General features: G+C 45.5%; 1 protein-coding gene and 1 long non-coding RNA gene across 4 annotated transcripts; both read left to right on the top strand.

Annotated features, from left to right (window-relative positions):
• The first annotated feature begins 490 nt into the window (after positions 1–490).
• LOC142664350 (DNA damage-regulated autophagy modulator protein 1-like) lies at positions 491–18,907 on the top strand. Of its 3 annotated transcripts, none has more exons than XR_012851273.1 (8): positions 491–672; positions 964–1,031; positions 2,335–2,477; positions 2,575–2,746; positions 3,060–3,118; positions 3,309–3,392; positions 3,557–3,797; positions 18,867–18,907. XR_012851273.1 is itself a non-coding variant. In XM_075843406.1 (7 exons), the coding sequence occupies exons 1-7, from the start codon at positions 551–553 to the stop codon at positions 3,629–3,631; spliced, it is 723 nt and encodes a 240-aa protein (XP_075699521.1). In that variant the 5' UTR covers positions 491–550; the 3' UTR covers positions 3,632–3,995. The 3 variants fall into 3 exon arrangements, 1 of the variants encoding a protein (XP_075699521.1); XR_012851272.1 differs by lacking the exon at positions 18,867–18,907 and adding an exon at positions 4,002–5,044; XM_075843406.1 differs by lacking the exon at positions 18,867–18,907 and having other exon boundaries at positions 3,557–3,995.
• Positions 18,908–20,563: 1,656 nt separating this feature from the next.
• Positions 20,564–21,470, top strand: LOC142664513 (uncharacterized). The gene is made up of 4 exons (XR_012851298.1): positions 20,564–20,625; positions 20,939–20,997; positions 21,188–21,271; positions 21,436–21,470. It is a non-coding gene; the product is annotated as an uncharacterized LOC142664513 (long non-coding RNA).
• The last annotated feature ends 2,733 nt before the right edge of the window (positions 21,471–24,203 follow it).

The raw sequence follows: 24,203 nt of genomic DNA, 5'->3' as shown, positions 1-24,203 counted from the left end.
GTAATTCGCTGCAATCTTTACATCCACAAATCCGCAGCATTTCCGCAATGCGTGCACTTACCCCGACTGCTGGGATCCACACTGAGAGAGATCCATTCATTCTCATAATCTGCAGACAACTGCTCACGCAAGACTGTGAATTAGGAAACCTGATACATGTTAAAAAAATAAGAAATTAAAATTCAATATATAGAACTCTTTATTAATCCTAAATAGTATAATTCATGCGATCTCAGGCGGCAATTCTATTCTGTGGAAAAAGACTGGACATGAGCAAAGCAGCCATAGAAAATACAGAGCCATAATGTTCAGCCCTGATCATGTCCAGACTAATAAAGTTTTCCATTGTGACATCACAGGATGTTGTCGCCTTCCTGGAAACATCCGGACTTATGAAGTTTTCCATTGTGACATCACTCTGATGACATCACAGTGGGGAGGTTCTAAAAGGTGGTGACGCAGCACAGTGTCACTTTCTGTGTATTCAGAGGGAGATTGCAGCTGCATTGCTGTGCGTTTCTTTGTGATTTGCGCTTTATCACGATTTTCAATGGAGATTAAGGGTTTGGCATTCTTGCCCATCCTTGCGTTCCATCTGTGCCTGGGAGGGATATTGCTCTGCTACACCTTAACCCTGGACCAGGACAATGGCCGGCTGATGATTTACATCAGGTAAGTGGAGAACATTACAGATGACATGACGTTATCTTCATAGTGACGTTGTATATTGAGCGCTGTTACTTTATTAGACAGCAGAGAAGTGTCATCTTATAAGTGATTCTATACAGGACATTACAAGTAGAAGAACTCTTATGAAGTGTTAACATCAAGTTCATAGAAGTCTCTGGGTCATTATTACACATCTGTGACGTTCAGAAGCCTAAATGTTCCATCAATGTTCTATAAGCGTTTGTCTCCCGCTTTTGCACTGTTTCCCTGACGTCTCTTTTCTCTTATTCGCAGTGAAACGGGAGCCCGATACCCCCAGTCGGTACTGTTTACGACAGTGCTCGTGGGCACAGCCATTTTGGGTAAGTGATAACCACTGGTGGAAAGTGAAGAATGATTGGTTGTTCTTGATCTTGATCCGACTGGATCAACATGCAAACAAGAATTCTACACATTGACATAGGCGCTGATATTTTTCGTTCTAAGACATTATCTAAGCTTTTTTAAAGCCATCTACTGTCCCTGATGTGATTAGCTCCTGCGGTGACTATTCTATAGATTCACAGTTCTCACAGTAAAGAAGGCTTGTCGCCTCTGAAGATTACATTTTTTTTTCCAGACGGAGGGAGTGCCCCCTTGTCTTTTGAGGGGATTTTACATGGAACACGTTTTCACTATATTTCTTGTATGTGCCATTCATATATTTATATAAGTTAATCATGTCCCCCTTAGTCGTCTCTCTTCAAGGCTAAATAGATTTAATTATGTTAATCTTTCTTCATAACTTAAATTCTCCATGCCCCTTATTAGTTTAGTTGCTCTTCTTTGTATTTTTGACAACTCCAGGGCATCCTTTCTATGAACTGGAGCCCAGAACTGAACTGCATATTGTAGATTAGGCTGCACTAATGCTTTGTAAAGTGGTAATATTACATCCTTGTCCCGCGAGTCCATGCCTCTTTTAATACACAACAATATCCTGCTGGCTTTAGAAACAGCTGATTGACATTGCATGCTGTTATATCGTTTATGTTCTACAAGTACACCAAGATCCTTCTCAAAAACTGACTCTCCAAGTATAGCTCCCCCTAGGACATATGATGCATGCAGATTGTTGGTACCCAGATGCATAACTTTACATTTATCTACATTAAACTTAATTTGCCAAGTGGATGCCCAAACTCTTAGTCTGTCCAAATCGGCTTGTAACTTCTGAACACCTTCCATAGACTGAACTATACTCTGTAGCCTGGTGTCATCTGCAAAAATTGAAACAGTACTTTTAATCCCATCCTCTATATTATTAATAAATAAGTTGAAAAGTAGTGGTCCCAGCACTGAACCCTGGGGTACACCACTTATAACCGAGGACCATTCAGAGTAGGAATCATTGACCACAACTCTCGGGATACAGTCTTGGAGCCAATTTTCAATCCAATTACAAACTTTACTTTATAAACCTGTAGACCTTAATTCACCCAATAGACATATATGAGGGACTGTGTGATCACCGTTACCAAGGTTTTCACCAACAGAGACATTCCCAACAAGCTCAGCATGATTAGAAACTACAAGATCCTACAGAGCGTCACCACTAGTCGGGTCTTCCACACACTGGGTCATAGATGTTCACTAGATGTTCTAATTTCTTTCCTTCTCTTCCAGGTTTCGCCCTGGCTTTTGCCCAGTATAAATTCATGACGTTACGGGCAGCAGCCTGTGATATGAAACAGGAGTGGGCACAGAAGATCCTGCTCGGAGTGGCCTTGACGTCATGTATTGGAATAGTGTTGACCGGCTCCTTTACGGTTTGTTAATAGCAACCACCATTAAACCCTCTTACACAGCAATACGCAAAGTGATTGAAGAAAGGTCTAGTCTAATCTACTTGTGTTTCTTATCCAGATGTTCGAGTATGAGATCATCCATAAAACAGGAGCGGTCTTGGCATTTGGATGTGGGGCCGTATACAACCTGGTCCAATCCAAATATCTATATAAACTATCATTCAGCCGCAGATATGTCTGCCATGTGAGAATGGCTGTAAGTGTCATCACTGCCATCACTGCGGTGATCTGTATCCTTTTATTATGGGTGTTCACATTTATTCCAATTAGGGGGAAGTTTTGGTAATACAAGTGCACTCACTATCTTCCCTTTCCCATATAGGCAGATAAATGGCTCAATCCTAACTTAATATGGCGTCTTCTGGCCTTTGACCATTGAGTCAGATTCCAGTTGGCCTCATGGTTGTTTGGTAGTTTTAGACAAGGGTCACTAACTTCCACCTGACCCTTCTGTCATCTCTGGGATTATAAGGGCAGACATTACAGGGATAAATTATGTCATCCATCTTTATGGTAGTTTTCCTATATACATCCACCCATAAGGTGCTGCATCCAGGATTCCAGTGATAGGACATCTGTGTGAGGATATTCCCTGTGTAGAGGTAGGAACTTCTATTTATTTCATAGATTTTCTCATTGATCTGGTTTCTTGATCTGATCTCAATATTCTTCATTGTTTGTTTTCTTCATGTTCTTGCAGTTTCTATAATTTTCTATTATACCGGAGATATTGATGATGAGGAAATGTCCAGTAATATTGTCTTTTATTTCTTATTATGTCTCATCTTCTAGATCTGCAATATGGTGGCTATCATAACCGAGTGGTTAACACTTTTCTTCTTCCTCCTGACCTACCTGACATATTCAGATCTCCAGGTTTGTATATATACAGAGATGTGTTACCCATGGGTTCATGTATGGTTTCTCCCAGTGCATTGTATGTGGCCCTCGTTAGAAGTAGTGTGGCCCTCAGTGGAATAGAAGGTTGTTAGGATGTTTCTCATCTTGTATAAGTGACATATGTTTTTCTGCCTTCTCAGCATTTATGTCTGAATATGTCCTGGAAAAGCTTCACCATCACCATACGGGAGAAGGTCCAGGACAGTAATGTATGAAGAAGAAACCTGGATGCAGGAGGTAATAACAGCAGAACATAAGACTCAGATCCCGATCTACAGGACGATCTATAGAACATGTCACGTCCAGTAGAAGCTTCCAGCATCGGGCCGTATAACACCTGACACCTGTTCTGCTGTCACTCTGAGGAATGAGTACATGAAGGTCAGTGTAAAGAATATTACAGAACATCTCTACATATAATGTCTCCAGGAATTCATCCTTTTTTATTGTTGACAGTTTATTTTCCTTGGTTGAGGTCTTGTAGTTGTAATGGTTTGTGGTTCTGCTATCTGCAGGATCTCATCATGGATGTCTGGACGGGTAAATATAAATGTTAATGTCAGAACTGTCTTACTTTATTTTCAGGTTTGATCCACCTGTGAAGAATGAGAGGCGATCAGCGAGGAGACGTGCACAACTTTACAGACTGTTACTAATAAAGTGCACGTCCTAAACACAGCTCCTCCTCCATTCTAGATCAAGTAACAACTACAAGGGATTACTTCAGCATTGTACTCATGGAAGTGTCCAGCCCCAAAATCATCATGGTGGACACGGAGAAATGGATGTGTCATCTCTGCTGTAATCCTCATAACGTCCTCTGTAGACAAAAAATATCAACAAATACTGCTCAGGAAGTATGAGAGACCAGGAGGACCACTCATCCTGGTGTATGGAGGCTCCATCTACTGAAGTGGATAATATAAAGACCGGGCCTTCTACAATCTAGGCTCCATCTACTGAAGTGGATGATATAAAGACCCGGGCCTTCTACAATCTAGGCTCTATCTTCTGAAGTGGATGATATAAAGACCGGGCCTTCTACAATCTAGGCTCTATCTACTGAAGTGGATGATATAAAGACCGGGCCTTCTACAATCTAGGCTCCATCTACTGAAGTGGATGATATAAAGACCGGGCCTTCTACAATCTAGGCCCTATCTACTGAAGTGGATGATATAAAGACCAGGCCTTCTACAATCTAGGCTCTATCTACTGAAGTGGATGATATAAAGACCAAGCCTTCTATAATCTAGGCCATATCTACTGAAGTGGATGATATAAAGACCGAGCCTTCTATAATCTAGGCTCTATCTACTGAAGTGGATGATATAAAGACCAAGCCTTCTATACTCTAGGCCCTATCTACTGAAGTGGATGATATAAAGACCGAGCCTTCTACAATCTAGGCTCCATCTACTAAAGTGGATGATATAAAGACCGGGCCTTTTACAAACTAGGCTCTATCTACTGAAGTGGATGATACAAAGACCGGGCCTTCTACAATCTAGGTTCCATCTTCTGAAGTGGATTCTTAAAAGACCTGGCCTTCTAGAATTTGCCAAGCCATTTGGTCGCTGTTGACTGGCAAATTAACACCAATATCTATATTTCTATAATAAAATGTATTTCATCATATATGTGTTACTGTTTTTATCTTCATTGACCTCTATTCTGTTTCCTGACCTTGTATTAGCTTCTGGTCCTACTTCCTTTTTAAATCAAGTGATTTTTATTGAAAGGTTTTACATCATACAACAAACAAGCCAACCCCAAACAACAAAGAAGCCACCCTCCAGGGCCGGTCTCCAAGTAGACGATTAGTACTGCAGCAACCCACTACTGAAAAATGTATTTAAAAAATTGGGTCAGCGCAGGGGGAGCAGGAGCTGTTAGCTGTATACTGTGTTCTCCAAGTAGAGTGTGTGATCTCCGGACGGCTAACTTGATGTTATATTATGCAGGAGATTACAAATATGGGCCGGCCCATCTAGTTAGGCCTCATACACATCACCGTAGTGGTGTGCACGGCCATGATTTGCGACTCGGATAGCCGCGAAGTGTCACTCGCGGGCCTCCCACAAATCGCGGGCCGTGAACATGGCCATGTGCATTAATTTCTATGAGGCGGAGCAAAATATGTCCGCAATAAGACACGTCTTATCTTTTTGCGGTCCAGGCTCCTGGGCAATGCAAGCACCATGGAAACCACAGTCATGTGCATGGGCCCATAAAAATGAATGGGACTGCAATTTACTCATAGATTTGCGGGTTAATTTCGGCGCGCAAAAACAAGTTCGTGTGCATGGGGCCTTACTTAGCAGGCAGGGAAGATGGAGGAAGAAAGGCTGGGTTGGAGCAGGAACAGACAGCTCTTCCCCTGCCTGCAACTTGTATAAGGCCACTGACAGGATGGAGATTCCTCCACAGAGCTGAGGACTGGTAAGTATGCTGTGCATGTGCTTTGTAAGTAGGGGGAGCTGTAATGTGTGGGGGGAGGGGGTGTTTTACAAATTATTTTTGTAGGGGAGGGGGAATGTGACTGTAAGTGTTATGTGTGGGGGAGGAGATGCTTTATAAATAGTTTTTTCGGGGAGGCGGAATTTCACTGTAAGTGCTTTGTGTGTGGGGGGGGGGACTTCTTTGACATCTATTCATAGCTTATGGACATGTTGCGTTTTTTTTGTAGCTTCTTCCACAAAACCGTGGCAAATGACAGTTATAAAGACGAGGCTGGACGGCAGCGCGGAGGGCTTAAGGGGAAGCCTCCATGACTGCCATAGGAGGAAGAGGGGCCAATAGGAAAGGAGATGTGACTGGAGGGAGAGGAGGAGACAGAGAGGAGAGGGGACAGGGGGGAGGTATCTGTTCCTCCCGCTGTTTTCGGCATTAAGCCGGAAGCAGTGGAATGAAGAACAGGTAGAGAACTGAGCTGAGCACTTACCTCTCTCTGCCTTAGTAAGATGTCTTCCCCGGCAGCGTTGCTCGAGCAGCTGCAGGCTGCAGCTGTGTTCCACGATCCAGGCTGGCTTGAGGAGACAGTTGCAGCGCTAGCCCGGATCCATCAGGCAGGCCCATCGCGCTTTGTGTCTGCAGTCGGCACAGAGGCGCTCCCTTCCCCCGCCCTCCTCACAGGCATTAGTAATATTGCAGCGGGGGAGACATAATCCCTGCGGCCCCTGCTCCGATAAAGCAGAGGGCGTGGTCGGGAGCGGTGGCTCAGGCCCGGTCACCCCGCCGCTCCCGGCGGTCCCATCCACCAGAGCGTCTGAGCCCAGACATGGCCCCGCGGGCCCGGCGTCGCAGGGGGAGCCCTTCTAAGGACGCTGCAGGCCAGGTTGCTGGGACGGGCGCCTCCTCCCAGGGCCTGCGTCCTGGTAGGAATCCCCAGCCGCGACGGGGTTCGGCGGCTAACAGGGAGTCGCAGGCCGGGCTCCCTATCACACCCCCGCCTTCAACCGCAGTATACCGGGTGCAGTCCACGGCCGCCCCGCATGGTGATGTGCCGGCCAGGGGGCAGGCTTCCTCGAGATCATCGGGGAGGACGACAAGATCAACGACGACGTCGAGGCAACAAGTCCGGTCAGAGGTTTGGATCCCTACGGTCGGGCGGCAGGTGGCCGGCCCCTCGGTCAGCATATCGGGGTCCCCATGTCGGAGATGTCGGTGTGAGCACCAGTCGGCAGCAAGAGAGGATCTAGAAGATGGAGAGCTGGATGAGACGCAGCGCGGTCAGGATTTTCCCGCTGGCGGGAATACAGCGCCTGGGCAGCCCGGTGAGTGTGTAACTCCTACGTTACCGTATCCAGCAATTTTCATGTTGGGTTTTGAGGGTGGGGCAGCGAGCGCTGAGGTTGCAGCTGTCGATAGTGGCGTTGGCGGGCGCGATGGCTTATCGGATTTGGTGGGTTGTTTGCGCAAGTTAGTCGGGCGCTTAGATAGGGCAGCGGCCCCTGTAGTTCCGACGGTGTCCCCGGCGGTGGTATTGGAAGGTCAGCGTGATGTATTGCCGCGGTCCGTGGGTAGTAATGTTTCGGGGGTGTCAAGAGAAGCGGTAGCAGTGTCGGTGTAAACTGAGGCGCAGAAGGATGGGGATAGAATTAGGATGGATGATCGTGCTCGGGGCGAGGTTTATGTCTGTTTTGAGGGTCCATTAGGGGCTCACCTGAAGCAGGAGGTGAGGGACCGGATTTGGAAGGATGAATACGTGGAAATATTTTCTCTTCTGCCGCTTGCAAAGTTCAACTTGGATAAAGGCAAGCGGGTTGAGAGTAAAAAAGAAGAAGAATAACGCCGGCGGTATAGGCTTATTCCGCAGACGTTCGTTAACTGGTCGCAAGCTTTTGCTATTTTGGCGAGCGTGATCGGAGAAAAGGCGCCAGAAAATTGCTCAGCGTTGTTCTGTTATTTCAACGCCATCGGGGAGGCCTATAGGGCGTACGGGGGGCAGGCGTGGTTGCGGTATGATGAGCAATTTTGCCAGCAGAAAGCGGTAAGGTCGGCGATTCGGTGGGATCAAATAGATATTGCGCTGTGGTTACGGGTTACGGCCCCCATTAAGCAGTCCTTTCCCGGGAGCGTTGGCCAAGGAGGTCAGTCGGGTCAGTCCGGACAGGGTTCCGGTTCAAAACTTGGGTTCTGCTGGCAGTTCAATGATGGCCAGTGTAAGTTCGGGGCCTCATGTAAATTTAAACATGTCTGTTCGGAGTGTAATGGCTCCTCTTATGGGGCTGCAAAATGTATGCGGAAAGGGAAGCGGTCAGGTCCTCAGTCCTCCTCCATTGGCCAAGGGACGGTCGCCGGTGAGGGTGGAAAGAATGGCACCGTATCTAATTGAATATCCGGATAGGGTTGCAGCCAAGTTAATTTTTGAGGGGTTTTCATTTGGTTTTGTTATTCCCCCACGGCGTAACCTTAAGTCGGCTTATTTGCACTCGGCGGTTGTTTCGGTAAAGCTGGTGAAAGAAGTTTCGCTGGGGCGCATGGCCGGTCCTTTTGTCGAGCCGCCTATTGTAAATTTAGTTGTATCCCCCTTGGGAATTGTGCCAAAGCGGGAGCCCCATAAATTCCATTTGATTCACCATTTGTCCTTTCCCAGGGGATCGTCGGTAAATGATGGGATAGATCATGATTTATGCTCGGTGGTTTACACGTCATTTGATAAAGCGGTGGTGTTGGTGCGTGGGGCGGGACCCGGGGCGTTGTTGGCGAAGACAGACATCGAGGCAGCTTTTCGGTTGCTGCCGGTACATCCGGAGAGCCAACGGCTGTTGGGTTGCCTCTGGAACGGTGGGTTTTATGTCAATAGGTGTCTTCCAATGGGGTGTTCTCTTTCATGCGCATACTTTGAGGCGTTTAGTAGGTTCTTGGAATGGGTGACAAAAGGTGTAGCGGGGGTGCACTCATTGATACATTATCTGGATGACTTTTTGTGTCGGCCCTAGCGGGTCCCCTGTTTGTGGCAACCTATTGTATTGCTTGCAGAAGGTTGCATCGGATTTTGGAATTCCTTTGGCGCCAGGTAAAACTGAGGGCCCGGTCTCTACCATCTGTTTTTTAGGGATTGCAATTGATTCGGTCGCTATGGAGTGCAGGCTGCCTGAGGATAAATTACTACCCTTGCGGCATGAAGTGAGGCGGGCCTGCCGACTGAAGAAGATCACTTTGCGCGAACTCCAGTCGCTGCTGGGGAAGTTGAATTTTGCCTGTAGGATTATGCCAATGGGTAGAATTTTTAGTAGGCGATTGGCGACTGCGACGGCGGGTATCAGGGCATCCCATCATATGGGATGAGTTCCTCGGGAAATATAATGGTAAATCGTTGTGGATGTCCCCGGTGCAAGAAATGAGCGAGTTGGAGTTGTTTACTGACGCGGCGGGTCCGGTGGTTTTGGCGCGTATGCGGGGGGTCAATGGTGCGCGGGGAACTGGCCGGACAGCTGGGTGGTCAGTGGGCTTACGTGGAATCTGGCCCTGCTCGAGCTGTTTCCCATCGTGGTTGCGGCGACCATTTGGGGGGACAGGCTTAGGGATAAAAAGGTTTGTTTCCACTGCGATAACATGGGGGTGGTGTTAGCGATTAACAACTTATCAGCATCGTCTCCACCTGTGGTTCAGTTGTTGCGTCACCTAGTATCGGTGTGCTTGTCGCTAAACGCGTGGGTAGTGGCGGTGCATGTGCCAGGGGTGTCCAACTGTATTGCTGATGCTCTTTCTCGCTCACAGTGGGATCGCTTTCGTCAATTGGCACTGGGAGCGGATGCGTTCGGCTTGGCTTGCCCGGAGCATCTCTGGGAGCTGGTTTCGGTCGCGTGGACAGGTTAATTGAGCAGTCGCTGGCTAGGGCGACTTGGAACGCTTATTCGGCTTGTTGGCAGCAATGGGAGGATTGGGTAAGAGTATTGGGCAACGTCTGTATGGAACAAGACAGGTTGGTAGCATTGTTGTACTGGTTGGGTGATGCATGGGAGGCGGGGTTTTGTCTGGCTAAGGTGAATCGTTTCGTTGCTGGTTTGGCTTTCGGTTTCAAATTACGGGGTTTCCAGGATGTATCCAAGCATTTTCTTGTAAGGCAGGCGTTGAAAGGTTTGCGTTGAGGCAGGGCTGAAGCAGATCAGAGGCGACCCGTGTCTTTTGCCCTCCTTGGTTCGCTGGGCGCATCGCTGGGGGCGGTTTGTAATTCACCTTATGAGGTAGATTTGTTTCAGTTGGCGTTTTCCCTCGCGTTTTTTGGAGCACTCCGAATTGGGGAGTTGGTCTCTCCTAGTAAGGTGAGGGCTGGGGGTTTGCGACAGGCGGACGTGGGTCTTTATGGGGATAGACTCGAGTTGTTGGTGCGGCGGTCCAAGACTGATCAGTTGGGCCGTGGTAAGCGGTTAGTGCTGTTTTCTCTCCCTGGGTCGATGATGTGTCCGGTCGCTTGCATGGTTGCGTTCAAGCCACGTGGCGAGTTGCCTGAGGCGCCATTGCTCCGCCATGAGAACGGCGCGTTTCTGTCTAGGTATCAATTTGATGCAGTATTTAGAAAGTGCTTGGCTGTGGTTGGTGTGGGTGACGGGTGTTACTCGTCTCACTCGTTCAGGATTGGCGCGGCTCCAGAAGCTGGGCGTTGGGGGTTGGATGACGAGGGTGTGCGTCGCATTGGCCGCTGGGAGTCCAATAGGTTTAGGACTTACTTTCGCCCTCATTTGTTATGAGTTGGACGCTGTTTCTGATGGCCTTTCTTTGAGTTTGTTGTACTTTCATTTCAGATCATCGCCCATGTTTAGTCTGGCTGTTAGGACATTCTCTTGTGCACTGGGGGGCACTGCGCGCGGACGTGCGCCCGGATGGCCGCCAGCTTCGCATTCCGCGGCGAGATGCGGTTTTACTTTGGTTGGGATTTCGAGGTATGCTATGGAGCCGGGTACTGGCCGAGTTTGAAACATATGCTCGTCTGGATAGAGTCCCGGAGGTTTTGGTGTTGCATGTTGGGGGAAACAATCTAGGGGTACGCCCCTTTCGTGAGCTAGTGCGGGATATAAAGCACGATTTGTTGTGTCTGTGGGAGTCTTATCCGTACTTGGTGATTGTTTGGTCGGACATAGTTCCGAGGAAGTTTTGGCGCTTGGCAAGGTCGGTGGAGAGGGTCAATAAGGCCCGCATCAAGGTGAATCGGGCGGTGTCACGATTCGTTGCCAAGAACGGGGGAATTTGTGTTCGACACAAGGATCTGGAGTCCGGGGTTGGAAATTATTGGCGCAGTGATGGGGTGCATTTGACCGAGGTTGGAATTGATCTGTGGAGCTTGGTCTTAGCAGAAGGAATTGAGAGGGCGGTTGTGGTATGGAGGAACTCACAGGCTTAAGGTAGTCAAGGCCTGTTTCGCTGTGGCGGGGGGAGTCCTTGAGGTTGGTCAGTACAAAATGGTGGGGGGGTCGCATCGGGGGTATGCGTCCCCCAAAAAGGTATATCATTTGAAGACTTCATAGGGTGTTATCCCTTTGAAGTGGTCTTCTGGTGGTTGGAGCCATCTGCAGAGGTGAGCGGTGCCTCCGAGCTGGTTTACGGCTGGAGGTAAAGAGTTGGTGGTGGTTTGCAGATGGCTAACTTAAAGGAAATCCGGTTTAAAATGGCTTCAAGGACTTCCCCTGCTCTGTTAAAGTATTAAAATGTTGATTATTATTTCTGATTCTGACCCATGTTGGGTCATGTGAATTAGAGGAGGAATTCTCCGGTCGAATTCCTAAAGGAGTTATCCGAATGTTTCGGATTAAATTGCATTTAATAATGTAAATAAATAAATGGCTGCTGTGGCCATTTCATATCCAACCTCGGTTGTCAAGTGTCGTTATTGGGGGACAGGAAAAAGGGGGGAATAAAAGTTAAAGGTTTAATAACACACGACTCTACTTAGGCCAGTCAAGACGAGGCTAGACGGCAGTGCGGAGGGCTTAAGGGGAAGCCTCCATGACTGCCATAGGAGGAAGAGGGGCCAATAGGAAAGGAGATGTGACTGGAGGGAGAGGAGGAGACGGAGAGGGGAGGGGACAGGGGGGAGGTATCTGTTCCTCCCGCTGTTTTCGGCATTAAGCCGGAAGCAGCGGGAGGAAGAACAGGTAGAGAACTGAGCTCCCACCCTCCCGCCCTAAGATAGGGGGTAACTTTGGGATTAGGGTTGTTGTGTGTTTTGTTTATTTTATTTTATGATGTATGATTATGTAACTTGTGTTTCTCATTTTCTTTGGAGCAGGTTCGGATGTCATGGCAGCTGGCGGGGGGAGTCCTTGAGGTTGGTCAGTACAAAATAGTGGGGGGGTCGCATCGGGGGTATGCGTCCCCCAAAAAGGTATATCATTTGAAGACTTCATAGGGTGTTATCCCTTTGAACTGGTCTTCTGGTGGTTGGAGCCATCTGCAGAGGTGAGCGGTGCCTCCGAGCTGGTTTACGGCTGGAGGTAAAGAGTTGGTGGTGGTTTGCAGATGGCTAACTAAAAGGAAATCCGGTTTAAAATGGCTTCAAGGACTTCCCCTGCTCTGTTAAAGTATTAAAATGTTGACTATTATTTCTGATTCTGACCCATGTTGGGTCATGTGAATTAGAGGAGGAATTCTCCGGTCGCATTCCTAAAGGAGTTATCCGAATGTTTCGGATTAAATTGCATTTAATAATGTAAATAAATAAACGGCTGCTGTGGCCATTTCATATCCAACCTCGGTTGTCAAGTGTCGTTATTGGGGGACAGGAAAAAGGGGGGAATAAATGTTAAAGGTTTAATAACACATGACTCTACTTAGGCCAGTCAAGCGATTTGCAAAAACCACTGCAAAAAATAAATAAATGATTTGGCCTCAACATGTAAAGAAAATACATTTTTGTAGTTCATTTGTTTAACGACAGAGAAGTAGGTCCTGGTGCGGGGGTGATGTATGGAGCGGACTCACACGCTGAGCCCGCTCCATACGCTGCTAGTGTCAGCTGTGTATTACAACTGACACCCGTGACTAGCGGCCAGCAACCGCGATCATAGCATATGAGGCTTTATAAAGAGGGGAGCGGCTCCCTCGGACAGCTCAATGGCTTCCCCTGCAATGCGATCACTGGGTGCCGTGGGTTGTCATGGCAGCCCAGGGGCCTGATGAAGGCCCCCAGGTCTGCCTTCACTCTGCCTCTGTTAAGCCGTGCCTCTGGCAGGGCTGAAAGACTATGTAATCCTTTGAAAGTGATATTTTAGATTTTTTTTTATAAAAATGTCAGTGTGATTGGTGTAATTTAGTTTTTATTAAAAATTATTTTAACATTGTGAGATAAAGCTGCTCTGTATCCTGTATACAGAGCAGCTGTATCTTTCGCTAAGATCTGAATCCTTCAGTCCTGCGGACCTAACGGGTTCAGTGTCAGCGGGTCCGGTGTGTCCTTGAAACGCAGGATCGACCTGTAATCTATCACATCTAAGTTATGAACTCAGATGTGATGGACAACATGGACACACAGGACCCGCTTTCACTAAACCAGTCTCGTGGACCTGACAGGTACAGGATTCAGCGAACGATACAGCTGCTCTGTATACAGGATACTGAACAGCTGTATCTCAAAAAGTAAAATCATTTTTAATAAAAACTAATTTGAAAGTTGCACCAATCACACTGACATTTTTATTAAAAAAAATCACTTTCAAAGATTTACTTGGCGTTTGACAGAAGCCTGTAAAAATGACTAGAAACTGCAGTACAGTTCGGTCCAGAATTATTTGGACAGTGACACAATCTTCTTGATTTGGGCTCCACATGCCACTACATTGTATTTGAAATGAAATAACTGAGATGCAATTGAAGTTTAGACTTTTCGGTTTAATTCAATGGGTTGGACAAAAATATCCTGTGAAACGTTTAGAAATTGCAACCATTTTCCTATACAGCCGCCTCATTTCAGGGGCTCAAAGTAATTGGACAAATCAACATTACAATAAATAAAAATGTTTTAATGCTTTGTAGAGAATCCTTTGCAGGCAATGACTGCCTGAAGTCTGGAACCCATGGACATCACCACACGCTGGGTTTCCCCTTTTGTGATGCTTTGCCCGGCCTTTACTGCCGTCGACTTCAGTTGTTAATGGTTTGTGGGTATTTCTGCCTTAAGTTTTGTCTTAAAGGAACAGTGTCATCACAAATTATTTTTTTATATGTTAAAGATGTTAGTGCTTTATTAAAAACGTTTATATTTATTTGTGTGTTTGTGTTTTACTTTTTCTTATTTTTACACTTTTTCTTCCCTATGGGGGCTGCCATTTTTTGTTCCATTTCTGTATGTGTCGATTAACGACACATACAGACATGGAATACGGCAGCCACAGTCCCATAGGGACTGCGAACGGCTCCCGTCCCATTCACTTGTGTGTACGGCGTCTGTGTGGGAACTGCGCATGCGCCGCTCCCACACAGTCCAATTTGAAATTGGCGCCGTCCGGCGCCATTTTCCTGTGGACCGGAAGTCGCGGCCGGACAGTAATATTACTACTTCCGGTCGCGGCTTCCGGACTTGTGCACTTGCACCAGCGGCAGCAGACGGAGCGGACGGGCCGGAGGGAGCCGCGGCGGCAGGAGCAGGTAAGATTTAAATGTATGTTCCGTGTTTGTGTGTGTTTACTACTGTATGTTAACCTACTACACTGTGTGTTAGCTCAAAAAATGGCGACACACAGTGTAGGAGGTTACACCGTTCAAACCCCTCGTTTATCCCGGCACTAGCCAGGATAAAGGAGGGGGGGGATGCTGAGAGGTCACTAAAGCGAGGGATTTTCACCCAATTTTGCAATGCTGCAATTTTGGCAGTAGCTCCATCTAGTGACCAGAAATGGGTAATACTATAAATTAGAATTAATTTATAATATTTCCTGACTCGTGAAAAAAATAAAAAAAATTTGAACAATGTTTAATCACCCACACACTAAATGTTTAATTAAAAAAAAACAAACATGTTTTTCTGGCAACACAATGCCTTTAAGCAAGTGAAATGCAGCTCGATCGGGGTGAGATCTGGTGATTGACTTGGCCAATGCAGAATATTCCACTTCTTTGCCTTATAAATGCCTGGGTTGCTTTCGCAGTATGTTTTGGGTCATTGTCCATCTGTTCTGTGAAGCGACGTCCTTGCTGCATTTGGTGGAGTCTGAGCAGAATATAAATCCTTGAACACTTCAGAATTCATCCGGCTGCTTCTGTCTTCAGTCACATCATCAATAAACACTAGTGACCCAGTGCCAGGCAGCCATGCATGCCCATACCAGCACACTGCCCCCACCACGCCATAACACTGCCCCCACCATGCCATCACACTGCCTCCACCATGTTTTATAGAGGATTTGGTGGCTTTGGATCATGAGCCGTTCCAAGCCTTCTCCATATGTTCTCCCTCCCATCATTCTGGTACAGGTTGATCTTAGTTTCATGCTGTTCCAGTACTGGGCGGCTTCTTTACATGTTGTTTAGCAAAGTCTAATCTGATCTTTCAATTATTTCCTCTCATGAAGTCTTCTCTTTATGGTAGACTTAGATACTGATCCACCTACTTCCAAGTTTCTGACCACTTATAAAATGTGTTCAAAGTGCTGCCCATTGTGTTGGATTGTCAATGCAACTCTCTTCTCCCACTCTTCACACACTGATAGCAACACCGCAGAAAAAATGCCTCCCGATCTGACCCCCTTAGACTTTTATCTTTGGGGTCATCTGAAGGCAACTGTCTATGCTGTGAAGATACGAGATGTGCAGCAACTGAAACTACGGATACTGGAAGCCTGTGCTAGCATTTCTTCTGCGGTGTTGCTATCAGTGTGTGAAGAGTGGGAGAAGAGGGTTGCATTGACAATCCAACACAATGGGCAGCACTTTGAACGCATTTTATAAGTGGTCAGAAACTTGTAAATAACTCATGAAAGAATAAAGTAACGTTAAAACCAAGCACACCATTGTTTTTCTTGTGAAATTCTCGATAAGTTTGATGTGTCACATGACCCTCTTCCCATTGAAAAAACTAAAGTTGGATACAAAATGGCCGACTTCAAAATGGCCGCCATGGTCAACACCCAGCTTGAAAAGTTTCCCCCCTCCCATATACTAATGTGCCACAAACAGGAAGTTAATATCACCAACCATTCCCATTTTATTTAGGTGTATCCATATAAATGGCCCACACTGTACAATAGATAAAGAAAGACATAATATTGACACTAAACCGTATGATCGAAAACTGAGGGTTGCGAAAACCATGAATAATTGGCTACAGGGCTTTTCAGTAATAGGCTGTGTGATGGGTCAGCAACACCCTGAACGATGTGCTGAACTCTTTATTTATATGGATAGTATTTATAGCGCATATAAATGTCATGGCGGTTCCGCATGGTGGAGCTATGACGAAGATTTCAGCAGTGTTTGGCTTTGCAACCTGATATGGGCTGGGGTTTTAAGTCCACACACGTATGGTTGTGTCTCATGATGGTCTCACCACTTTCCAGAAGCGGCCACTGGCTCCTCAGCTTAATTTGCACAATGGGCAGTGGCCGTCCGGAGGTACTCAGGGCGAAGTTGGCAAAGGAATTATCCTTGGCCAGAATCGAAGGCCCATTTACCTGCCCACCATTCCCTAAGCTCCAAGTTTCTCCTTTAGGAGTGGTTCCAAAAAAGGAGGTTGGTAAGTTCTGCCTTATACAGCATCCTTCATTTCCTATCAGTGAACGATGGTATTTCGGCTGAGGATTCCTTGGTCTCTTATGTTTCCTTTGATCGCGCAGTTGCGCTGGTCAGGGATGATGGCCGTGGTGCCCTTATGGCCAAATCTGACATCAAATCGCCTTTTTGTCTACATCCAGACTACTATCATTTATTGGGTTGCTTCTTTGAAGGCCAGTTTTATTTTGATACCTGTTTGCCAATGGGCTGTTCCATATCGTGCCACTACTTTAAGATGTTTAACTCATTTTTAGAGTGGGTGGTGCAGTATGAAATCGTCTCTCCGCGGCAATTCATTATTTAGATGATTTCTTATTTGTAGCCCCTTCTAATGGTGATATTTGCCTGTACATGTTAAATACTTTTCGTTTTTTCATGGCTCGTTTCGAGGTTTCTTCTCCATAGAAAAAACAGAGGGTCCAACCAATAGGTTGTTCTTCCTCTGCATCCACACAGATACCAAAGAAATGGTCTTCAGATTGCCTAAAGACAAGCTGTCCAAACTTTATGGCATGAGTGAAGGTTTTTGTAGAGTATCTAAGGTCACACTAAAGCAGATGCGGTCCCTTCTCGATTTACTGGTATTTGCTTGCCGTGTTATGACAATGGACAGGATTTTTTCCTGCTGTTTATTATTGGCTACTCGAGGAGTAAAATTACCGGGGCATCGAATCCGACTTACAAAAGCTTTGAAGTCTGAATTATTTATATGGCAGAGTTTCCTTCAAACCTACAATGGTCATAAATGATTCAGCTTAGGGTGCTGCAACAATGCAGAATTATCATTGTTCATGGACGCATCTGGCTCTTAAAGTTGTGGAGCGGTCTTTGGTCCCGGATGGTGCGCATCCCCTTGGCCTGCAGCATGGTATGCAACTGGCCTTGTCCGTAACCTTACGTTGTTGGAACTGTTCCTCATTATCGTTGCTATGGAAATTCGGGGATCATTATTGTAACATATGTGCAAGTGTCTTAAAAAAAAACCACCACTATTCTCCCCTCCCTTGGCACTCTCCCATGGCAACGCTTCCCTGGTCCTCGCAGCTCTCTGTATACTTTGCCTCCAGCGATAAGAGAGGGAATGCGGAAAATCCGCAGCAAAATCCGCATTTGTGTTACATTGGTGCAGAATTTTTTTCATAATTCACCCCTTTAATTAAAAATACACAACGGAAATTGACATTCTGCAAATTTTAAGATCCGCTCTGCAGATTAGTTTCTGTGTGGAAAAATTTGACGGCATTTAATGAGATCTTTAAATCTCAGCCGCACGGCTGGTACTGTAATTCGCTGCAATCTTTACATCCACAAATCCGCAGCATTTCCGCAATGCGTGCACTTACCCCGACTGCTGGGATCCACACAGAGAGAGATCCATTCATTCTCATAATCTACAGACAACTGCTCATATGTGACTGTGAATTAGGAAACCTGATACATGTTAAAAAAATAAGAAATTAAAATTCAACATATAGAACTTTTTATTAATCCTAAATAGTATAATTCATGCGATCTCAGGCGGCAATTCTATTCTGTGGAAAAAGACTGGACATGAGCAAAGCAGCCATAGAAAATACCGAGCCATAATGTTCAGCCCTGATCATGTCCAGACTAATAAAGTTTTCCATTGTGACATCACAGGATGTTGTCGCCTTCCTGGAAACATCCAGACTTATGAAGTTTTCCATTGTGACATCACTCTGATGACATCACAGTGGGGAGGTTCTAAAAGGTGGTAACGGAGCACAGTCTCACTTTCTGTGTATTCAGAGGGAGATTGCAACTGTATTGCTGTGCGTTTCTTTGTGATTTGCGCTTTATCACGATTTTCAATGGAGATTAAAGGTTTGGCATTCTTGCCCATCCTTGCGTTCCATCTGTGCCTGGGAGGGATATTGCTCTGCTACACCTTAACCCTGGACCAGGACAATGGCCGGCTGATGATTTACATCAGGTAAGTGGAGAACATTACAGATGACATGACGTTATCTTCAAAGTGACGTTGTATATTGAGCGCTGTTACTTTATTATACAGCAGAGAAGTGTCATCTTATAAGTGATTCTATACAGGACATTACAAGTAGAAGAACTCTATGAAGTGTTAACATCAAGTTCATAGAAGTCTCTGGGTCATTATTACACATCTGTGACGTTCAGAAGCCTAAATGTTCCATCAATGTTCTATAAGCGTTTGTCTCCCGCTTCTGCACTGTTTCCCTGACGTCTCTTTTCTCTTATTCGCAGTGAAACGGGAGCCCGATACCCCCAGTCGGTGCTGTTTACGACAGTGCTTGTGGGCACAGCCATTTTGGGTAAGTGATAACCACTGGTGGAAAGTGAAGAATGATTGGTTGTTCTTGATCTTGATCCGACTGGATCAACATGCAAACAAGAATTCTACACATTGACATAGGAGCTGATATTTTTCGTTCTAAGACATTATCTAAGCTTTTTTTAAAGCCATCTACTGTCCCTACTGTGATTAGCTCCTGCGGTGACTATTCTATAGATTCACAGTTCTCACAGTAAAGAACGCTTGTCGCCTCTGAAGATGAAATTTTTTTTCTCCAGACGGAGGGAGTGCCCCCTTGTCTTTTGAGGGGATTTTACATGGAACACGTTTTCACTATATTTCTTGTACGTGCCATTCATATATTTATATAAGTTAATCATGTCCCCCCTTAGTCGTCTCTCTTCAAGGCTAAATAGATTTAATTATTTTAATCTTTCCTCATAACTTAGATTCTCCATGCCCCTTATTAGCTTCGTTGCTCTTCTTTGTATTTTTTCCAACTCCAGGGCATCCTTTCTATGAACTGGAGCCCAGAACTAAACTGCATATTCTAGATGAGGCCGCACTAAGGCTTTGTAAAGTGGTAATATTTATTATATCTCTGTCCCGCGAGTCCATGCCTCTTTTAATACACAACAATATCCTGCTGGCTTTAGAAGCAGCTGATTGACATTGTGCTGTTATTTAGTTTATGATTCACAAGTACACCCAGATCCTTCTCAACCAGTGACCTCCCCAGTGTAGCTCCCCCTAGGACATATGATGCATGCAGGTTTATCCACATTAAACTTAATTTGCCAAGTGGACGCCCAAACACTTAGTCTGTCCAAATCGGCTTGTAACTTCTGAACACCTTCCATAGACTGAACTATACTCTGTAGCCTGGTGTCATCTGCAAAAATTGAAACAGTACTTTTAATCCCATCCTCTATATTATTAATAAATAAGTTGAATAGTAGTGGTCCCAGCACTGAACCCTGGGGTACATTACTCATAACCGGCGACCATTCAGAGTAGGAATCATTGACCACAACCCTCAGGATACAGTCTTGGAGCCAATTTTCAATCCAATTACAAACTTTACTTTATAAACCTGTAGATCTTAATTCACCCAATAGACATATATGAGGGACTGTGTCATCACTGTTACCAAGGTTTTCACCAACAGAGACATTCCCAACAAGCTCAGCATGATTAGAAATGACAAGATCCTACAGAGCGTCACCTCTAGTCAGGTCTTCCACACACTGGGTCATAGATGTTCACTAGATGTTCTCATTTCTTTCCTTCTCTTCCAGGTTTCGCCCTGGCTTTTGCCCAGTATAAATTCATGACGTTACGGGCAGCAGCCTGTGATATGAAACAGGAGTGGGCACAGAAGATCCTGCTCGGAGTGGCCTTGACGTCATGTATTGGAATATTGTTGACCGGCTCCTTTACGGTTTGTTAATAGCAACCACCATTAAACCCTCTTACACAGCAATACGCAAAGTGATTGAAGAAAGGTCTAGTCTAATCTACTTGTGTTTCTTATCTAGATGTTCGAGTATGAAATCATCCATAAAACAGGAGCGGTCTTGGCATTTGGATGTGGGGCCGTATACAACCTGGTCCAATCCAAATATCTATATAAACGATCATTCAGCCGCAGATATGTCTGCCATGTGAGAATGGCTGTAAGTGTCATCACTGCCATCACTGCGGTGATCTGTATCCTTTTATTATGGGTGTTCACATTTATTCCAATTAGGGGGAAGTTTTGGTAATACAAGTGCACTCACTATCTTCCCTTTCCCATATAGGCAGATAAATGGCTCAATCCTAACTTAATATGGCGTCTTCTGGCCTTTGACCATTGAGTCAGATTCCAGTTGGCCTCATGGTTGTTTGGTAGTTTTAGACAAGGGTCACTAACTTCCACCTGACCCTTCTGTCATCTCTGGGATTATAAGGGCAGACATTACAGGGATAAATTATGTCATCCATCTTTATGGTAGTTTTCCTATATACATCCACCCATAAGGTGCTGCATCCAGGATTCCAGTGATAGGACATCTGTGTGAGGATATTCCCTGTGTAGAGGTAGGAACTTCTATTTATTTCATAGATTTTCTCATTGATCTGGTTTCTTGATCTGATCTCAATATTCTTCATTGTTTGTTTTCTTCATGTTCTTGCAGTTTCTATAATTTTCTATTATACCGGAGATATTGATGATGAGGAAATGTCCAGTAATATTGTCTTTTATTTCTTATTATGTCTCATCTTCTAGATCTGCAATATGGTGGCTATCATAACCGAGTGGTTAACACTTTTCTTCTTCCTCCTGACCTACCTGACATATTCAGATCTCCAGGTTTGTATATATACAGAGATGTGTTACCCATGGGTTCATGTATGGTTTCTCCCAGTGCATTGTATGTGGCCCTCGTTAGAAGTAGTGTGGCCCTCAGTGGAATAGAAGGTTGTTAGGATGTTTCTCATCTTGTATAAGTGACATATGTTTTTCTGCCTTCTCAGCATTTATGTCTGAATATGTCCTGGAAAAGCTTCATCATCACCATACGGGAGAAGGTCCAGGACAGTAATGTATGAAGAAGAAACCTGGATGCAGGAGGTAATAACAGCAGAACATAAGACTCAGATCCCGATCTACAGGACGATCTATAGAACATGTCACGTCCAGTAGAAGCTTCCAGCATCGGGCCGTATAACACCTGACACCTGTTCTGCTGTCACTCTGAGGAATGAGTACATGAAGGTCAGTGTAAAGAATATTACAGAACATCTCTACATATAATGTCTCCAGGAATTCATCCTTTTTTATTGTTGACAGTTTATTTTCCTTGGTTGAGGTCTTGTAGTTGTAATGGTTTGTGGTTCTGCTATCTGCAGGATCTCATCATGGATGTCTGGACGGGTAAATATAAATGTTAATGTCAGAACTGTCTTACTTTATTTTCAGGTTTGATCCACCTGTGAAGAATGAGAGGCGATCAGCGAGGAGACGTGCACAACTTTACAGACTGTTACTAATAAAGTGCACGTCCTAAACACAGCTCCTCCTCCATTCTAGATCAAGTAACAACTACAAGGGATTACTTCAGCATTGTACTCATGGAAGTGTCCAGCCCCAAAATCATCATGGTGGACACGGAGAAATGGATGTGTCATCTCTGCTGTAATCCTCATAACGTCCTCTGTAGACAAAAAATATCAACAAATACTGCTCAGGAAGTATGAGAGACCAGGAGGACCACTCATCCTGGTGTATGGAGGCTCCATCTACTGAAGTGGATAATATAAAGACCGGGCCTTCTACAATCTAGGCTCCATCTACTGAAGTGGATGATATAAAGACCGGGCCTTCTACAATCTAGGCTCTATCTTCTGAAGTGGATGATATAAAGACCGGGCCTTCTACAATCTAGGCTCCATCTACTGAAGTGGATGATATAAAGACCGGGCCTTCTACAATCTAGGCCCTATCTACTGAAGTGGATGATATAAAGACCAGGCCTTCTACAATCTAGGCTCTATCTACTGAAGTGGATGATATAAAGACCAAGCCTTCTATAATCTAGGCCCTATCTACTGAAGTGGATGATATAAAGACCGAGCCTTCTATAATCTAGGCTCTATCTACTGAAGTGGATGATATAAAGACCAAGCCTTCTATACTCTAGGCCCTATCTACTGAAGTGGATGATATAAAGACCGAGCCTTCTACAATCTAGGCTCCATCTACTAAAGTGGATGATATAAAGACCGGGCCTTTTACAAACTAGGCTCTATCTACTGAAGTGGATGATACAAAGACCGGGCCTTCTACAATCTAGGTTCCATCTTCTGAAGTGGATTCTTAAAAGACCTGGCCTTCTAGAATTTGCCAAGCCATTTGGTCGCTGTTGACTGGCAAATTAACACCAATATCTATATTTCTATAATAAAATGTATTTCATCATATATGTGTTACTGTTTTTATCTTCATTGACCTCTATTCTGTTTCCTGACCTTGTATTAGCTTCTGGTCCTACTTCCTTTTTAAATCAAGTGATTTTTATTGAAAGGTTTTACATCATACAACAAACAAGCCAACCCCAAACAACAAAGAAGCCACCCTCCAGGGCCGGTCTCCAAGTAGACGATTAGTACTGCAGCAACCCACTACTGAAAAATTTATTAAAAAAATTGTGTCAGCGCAGGGGGAGCAGGAGCTGTTAGCTGTATACTGTGTTCTCCAGGTAGAGTGTGTGATCTCCGGACGGCTAACTTGATGTTATATTATGCAGGAGATCACAAATATGGGCCGGCCCATCTAGTTAGGCCTCATGCACATCACCGTAGTGGTGTGCACGGCCATGATTTGCGACTCGGATAGCCGCGAAGTGTCACTCGCGGGCCTCCCACAAATCGCGGGCCGTAAACATGGCCATGTGCATTAATTTCTATGAGGCGGAGCAAAATATGTCCGTAATAAGACACGTCTTATCTTTTTGCGGTCCAGGCTCCTGGGCAATGCAAGCACCATGGAAACCACAGTCATGTGCATGGGCCCATAAAAATGAATGGGACTGCAATTTACTCATAGATTTGCGGGTTAATTTCAGCGCGCAAAAACAAGTTTGTGTGCATGGGGCCTTACTTAGCAGGCAGGGAAGATGGAGGAAGAAAGGCTGGGTTGGAGCAGGAACAGACAGCTCTTCCCCTGCCTGCAACTTGTATAGGGCCACTGACAGGATGGAGATTCCTCCACAGAGCTGAGGACTGGTAAGTATGCTGTGCATGTGCTTTGTAAGTAGGGGGAGCTGTAATTTGTGGGGGGAGGGGGTGTTTTATAAATTATTTTTGTAGGGGAGGGGGAATGTGACTGTAAGTGTTATGTGTGGGGGAGGAGATGCTTTATAAATAGTTTTTTCGGGGAGGCGGAATTTCACTGTAAGTGCTTTGTGTGTGGGGGGGGGACTTCTTTGACATCTATTCATAGCTTATGGACATGTTGCGTTTTTTTTGTAGCTTCTTCCACAAAACCGTGGCAAATGACAGTTATAAAGACGAGGCTGGACGGCAGCGCGGAGGGCTTAAGGGGAAGCCTCCATGACTGCCATAGGAGGAAGAGGGGCCAATAGGAAAGGAGATGTGACTGGAGGGAGAGGAGGAGACGGAGAGGAGAGGGGACAGGGGGGAGGTATCTGTTCCTCCCGCTGTTTTCGGCATTAAGCCGGAAGCAGCGGAAGGAAGAACAGGTAGAGAACTGAGCTGAGCACTTACCTCTCTCTGCCTTAGTA

Source organism: Rhinoderma darwinii, chromosome 12 (assembly GCF_050947455.1).
Source record: "Rhinoderma darwinii isolate aRhiDar2 chromosome 12, aRhiDar2.hap1, whole genome shotgun sequence".
Classification (NCBI taxonomy): Eukaryota; Metazoa; Chordata; class Amphibia; order Anura; family Rhinodermatidae; genus Rhinoderma; species Rhinoderma darwinii.
The sequence above is the reverse complement of the archived record's forward strand: the minus strand, read 5'-3'. Positions and strand labels throughout refer to the sequence as shown.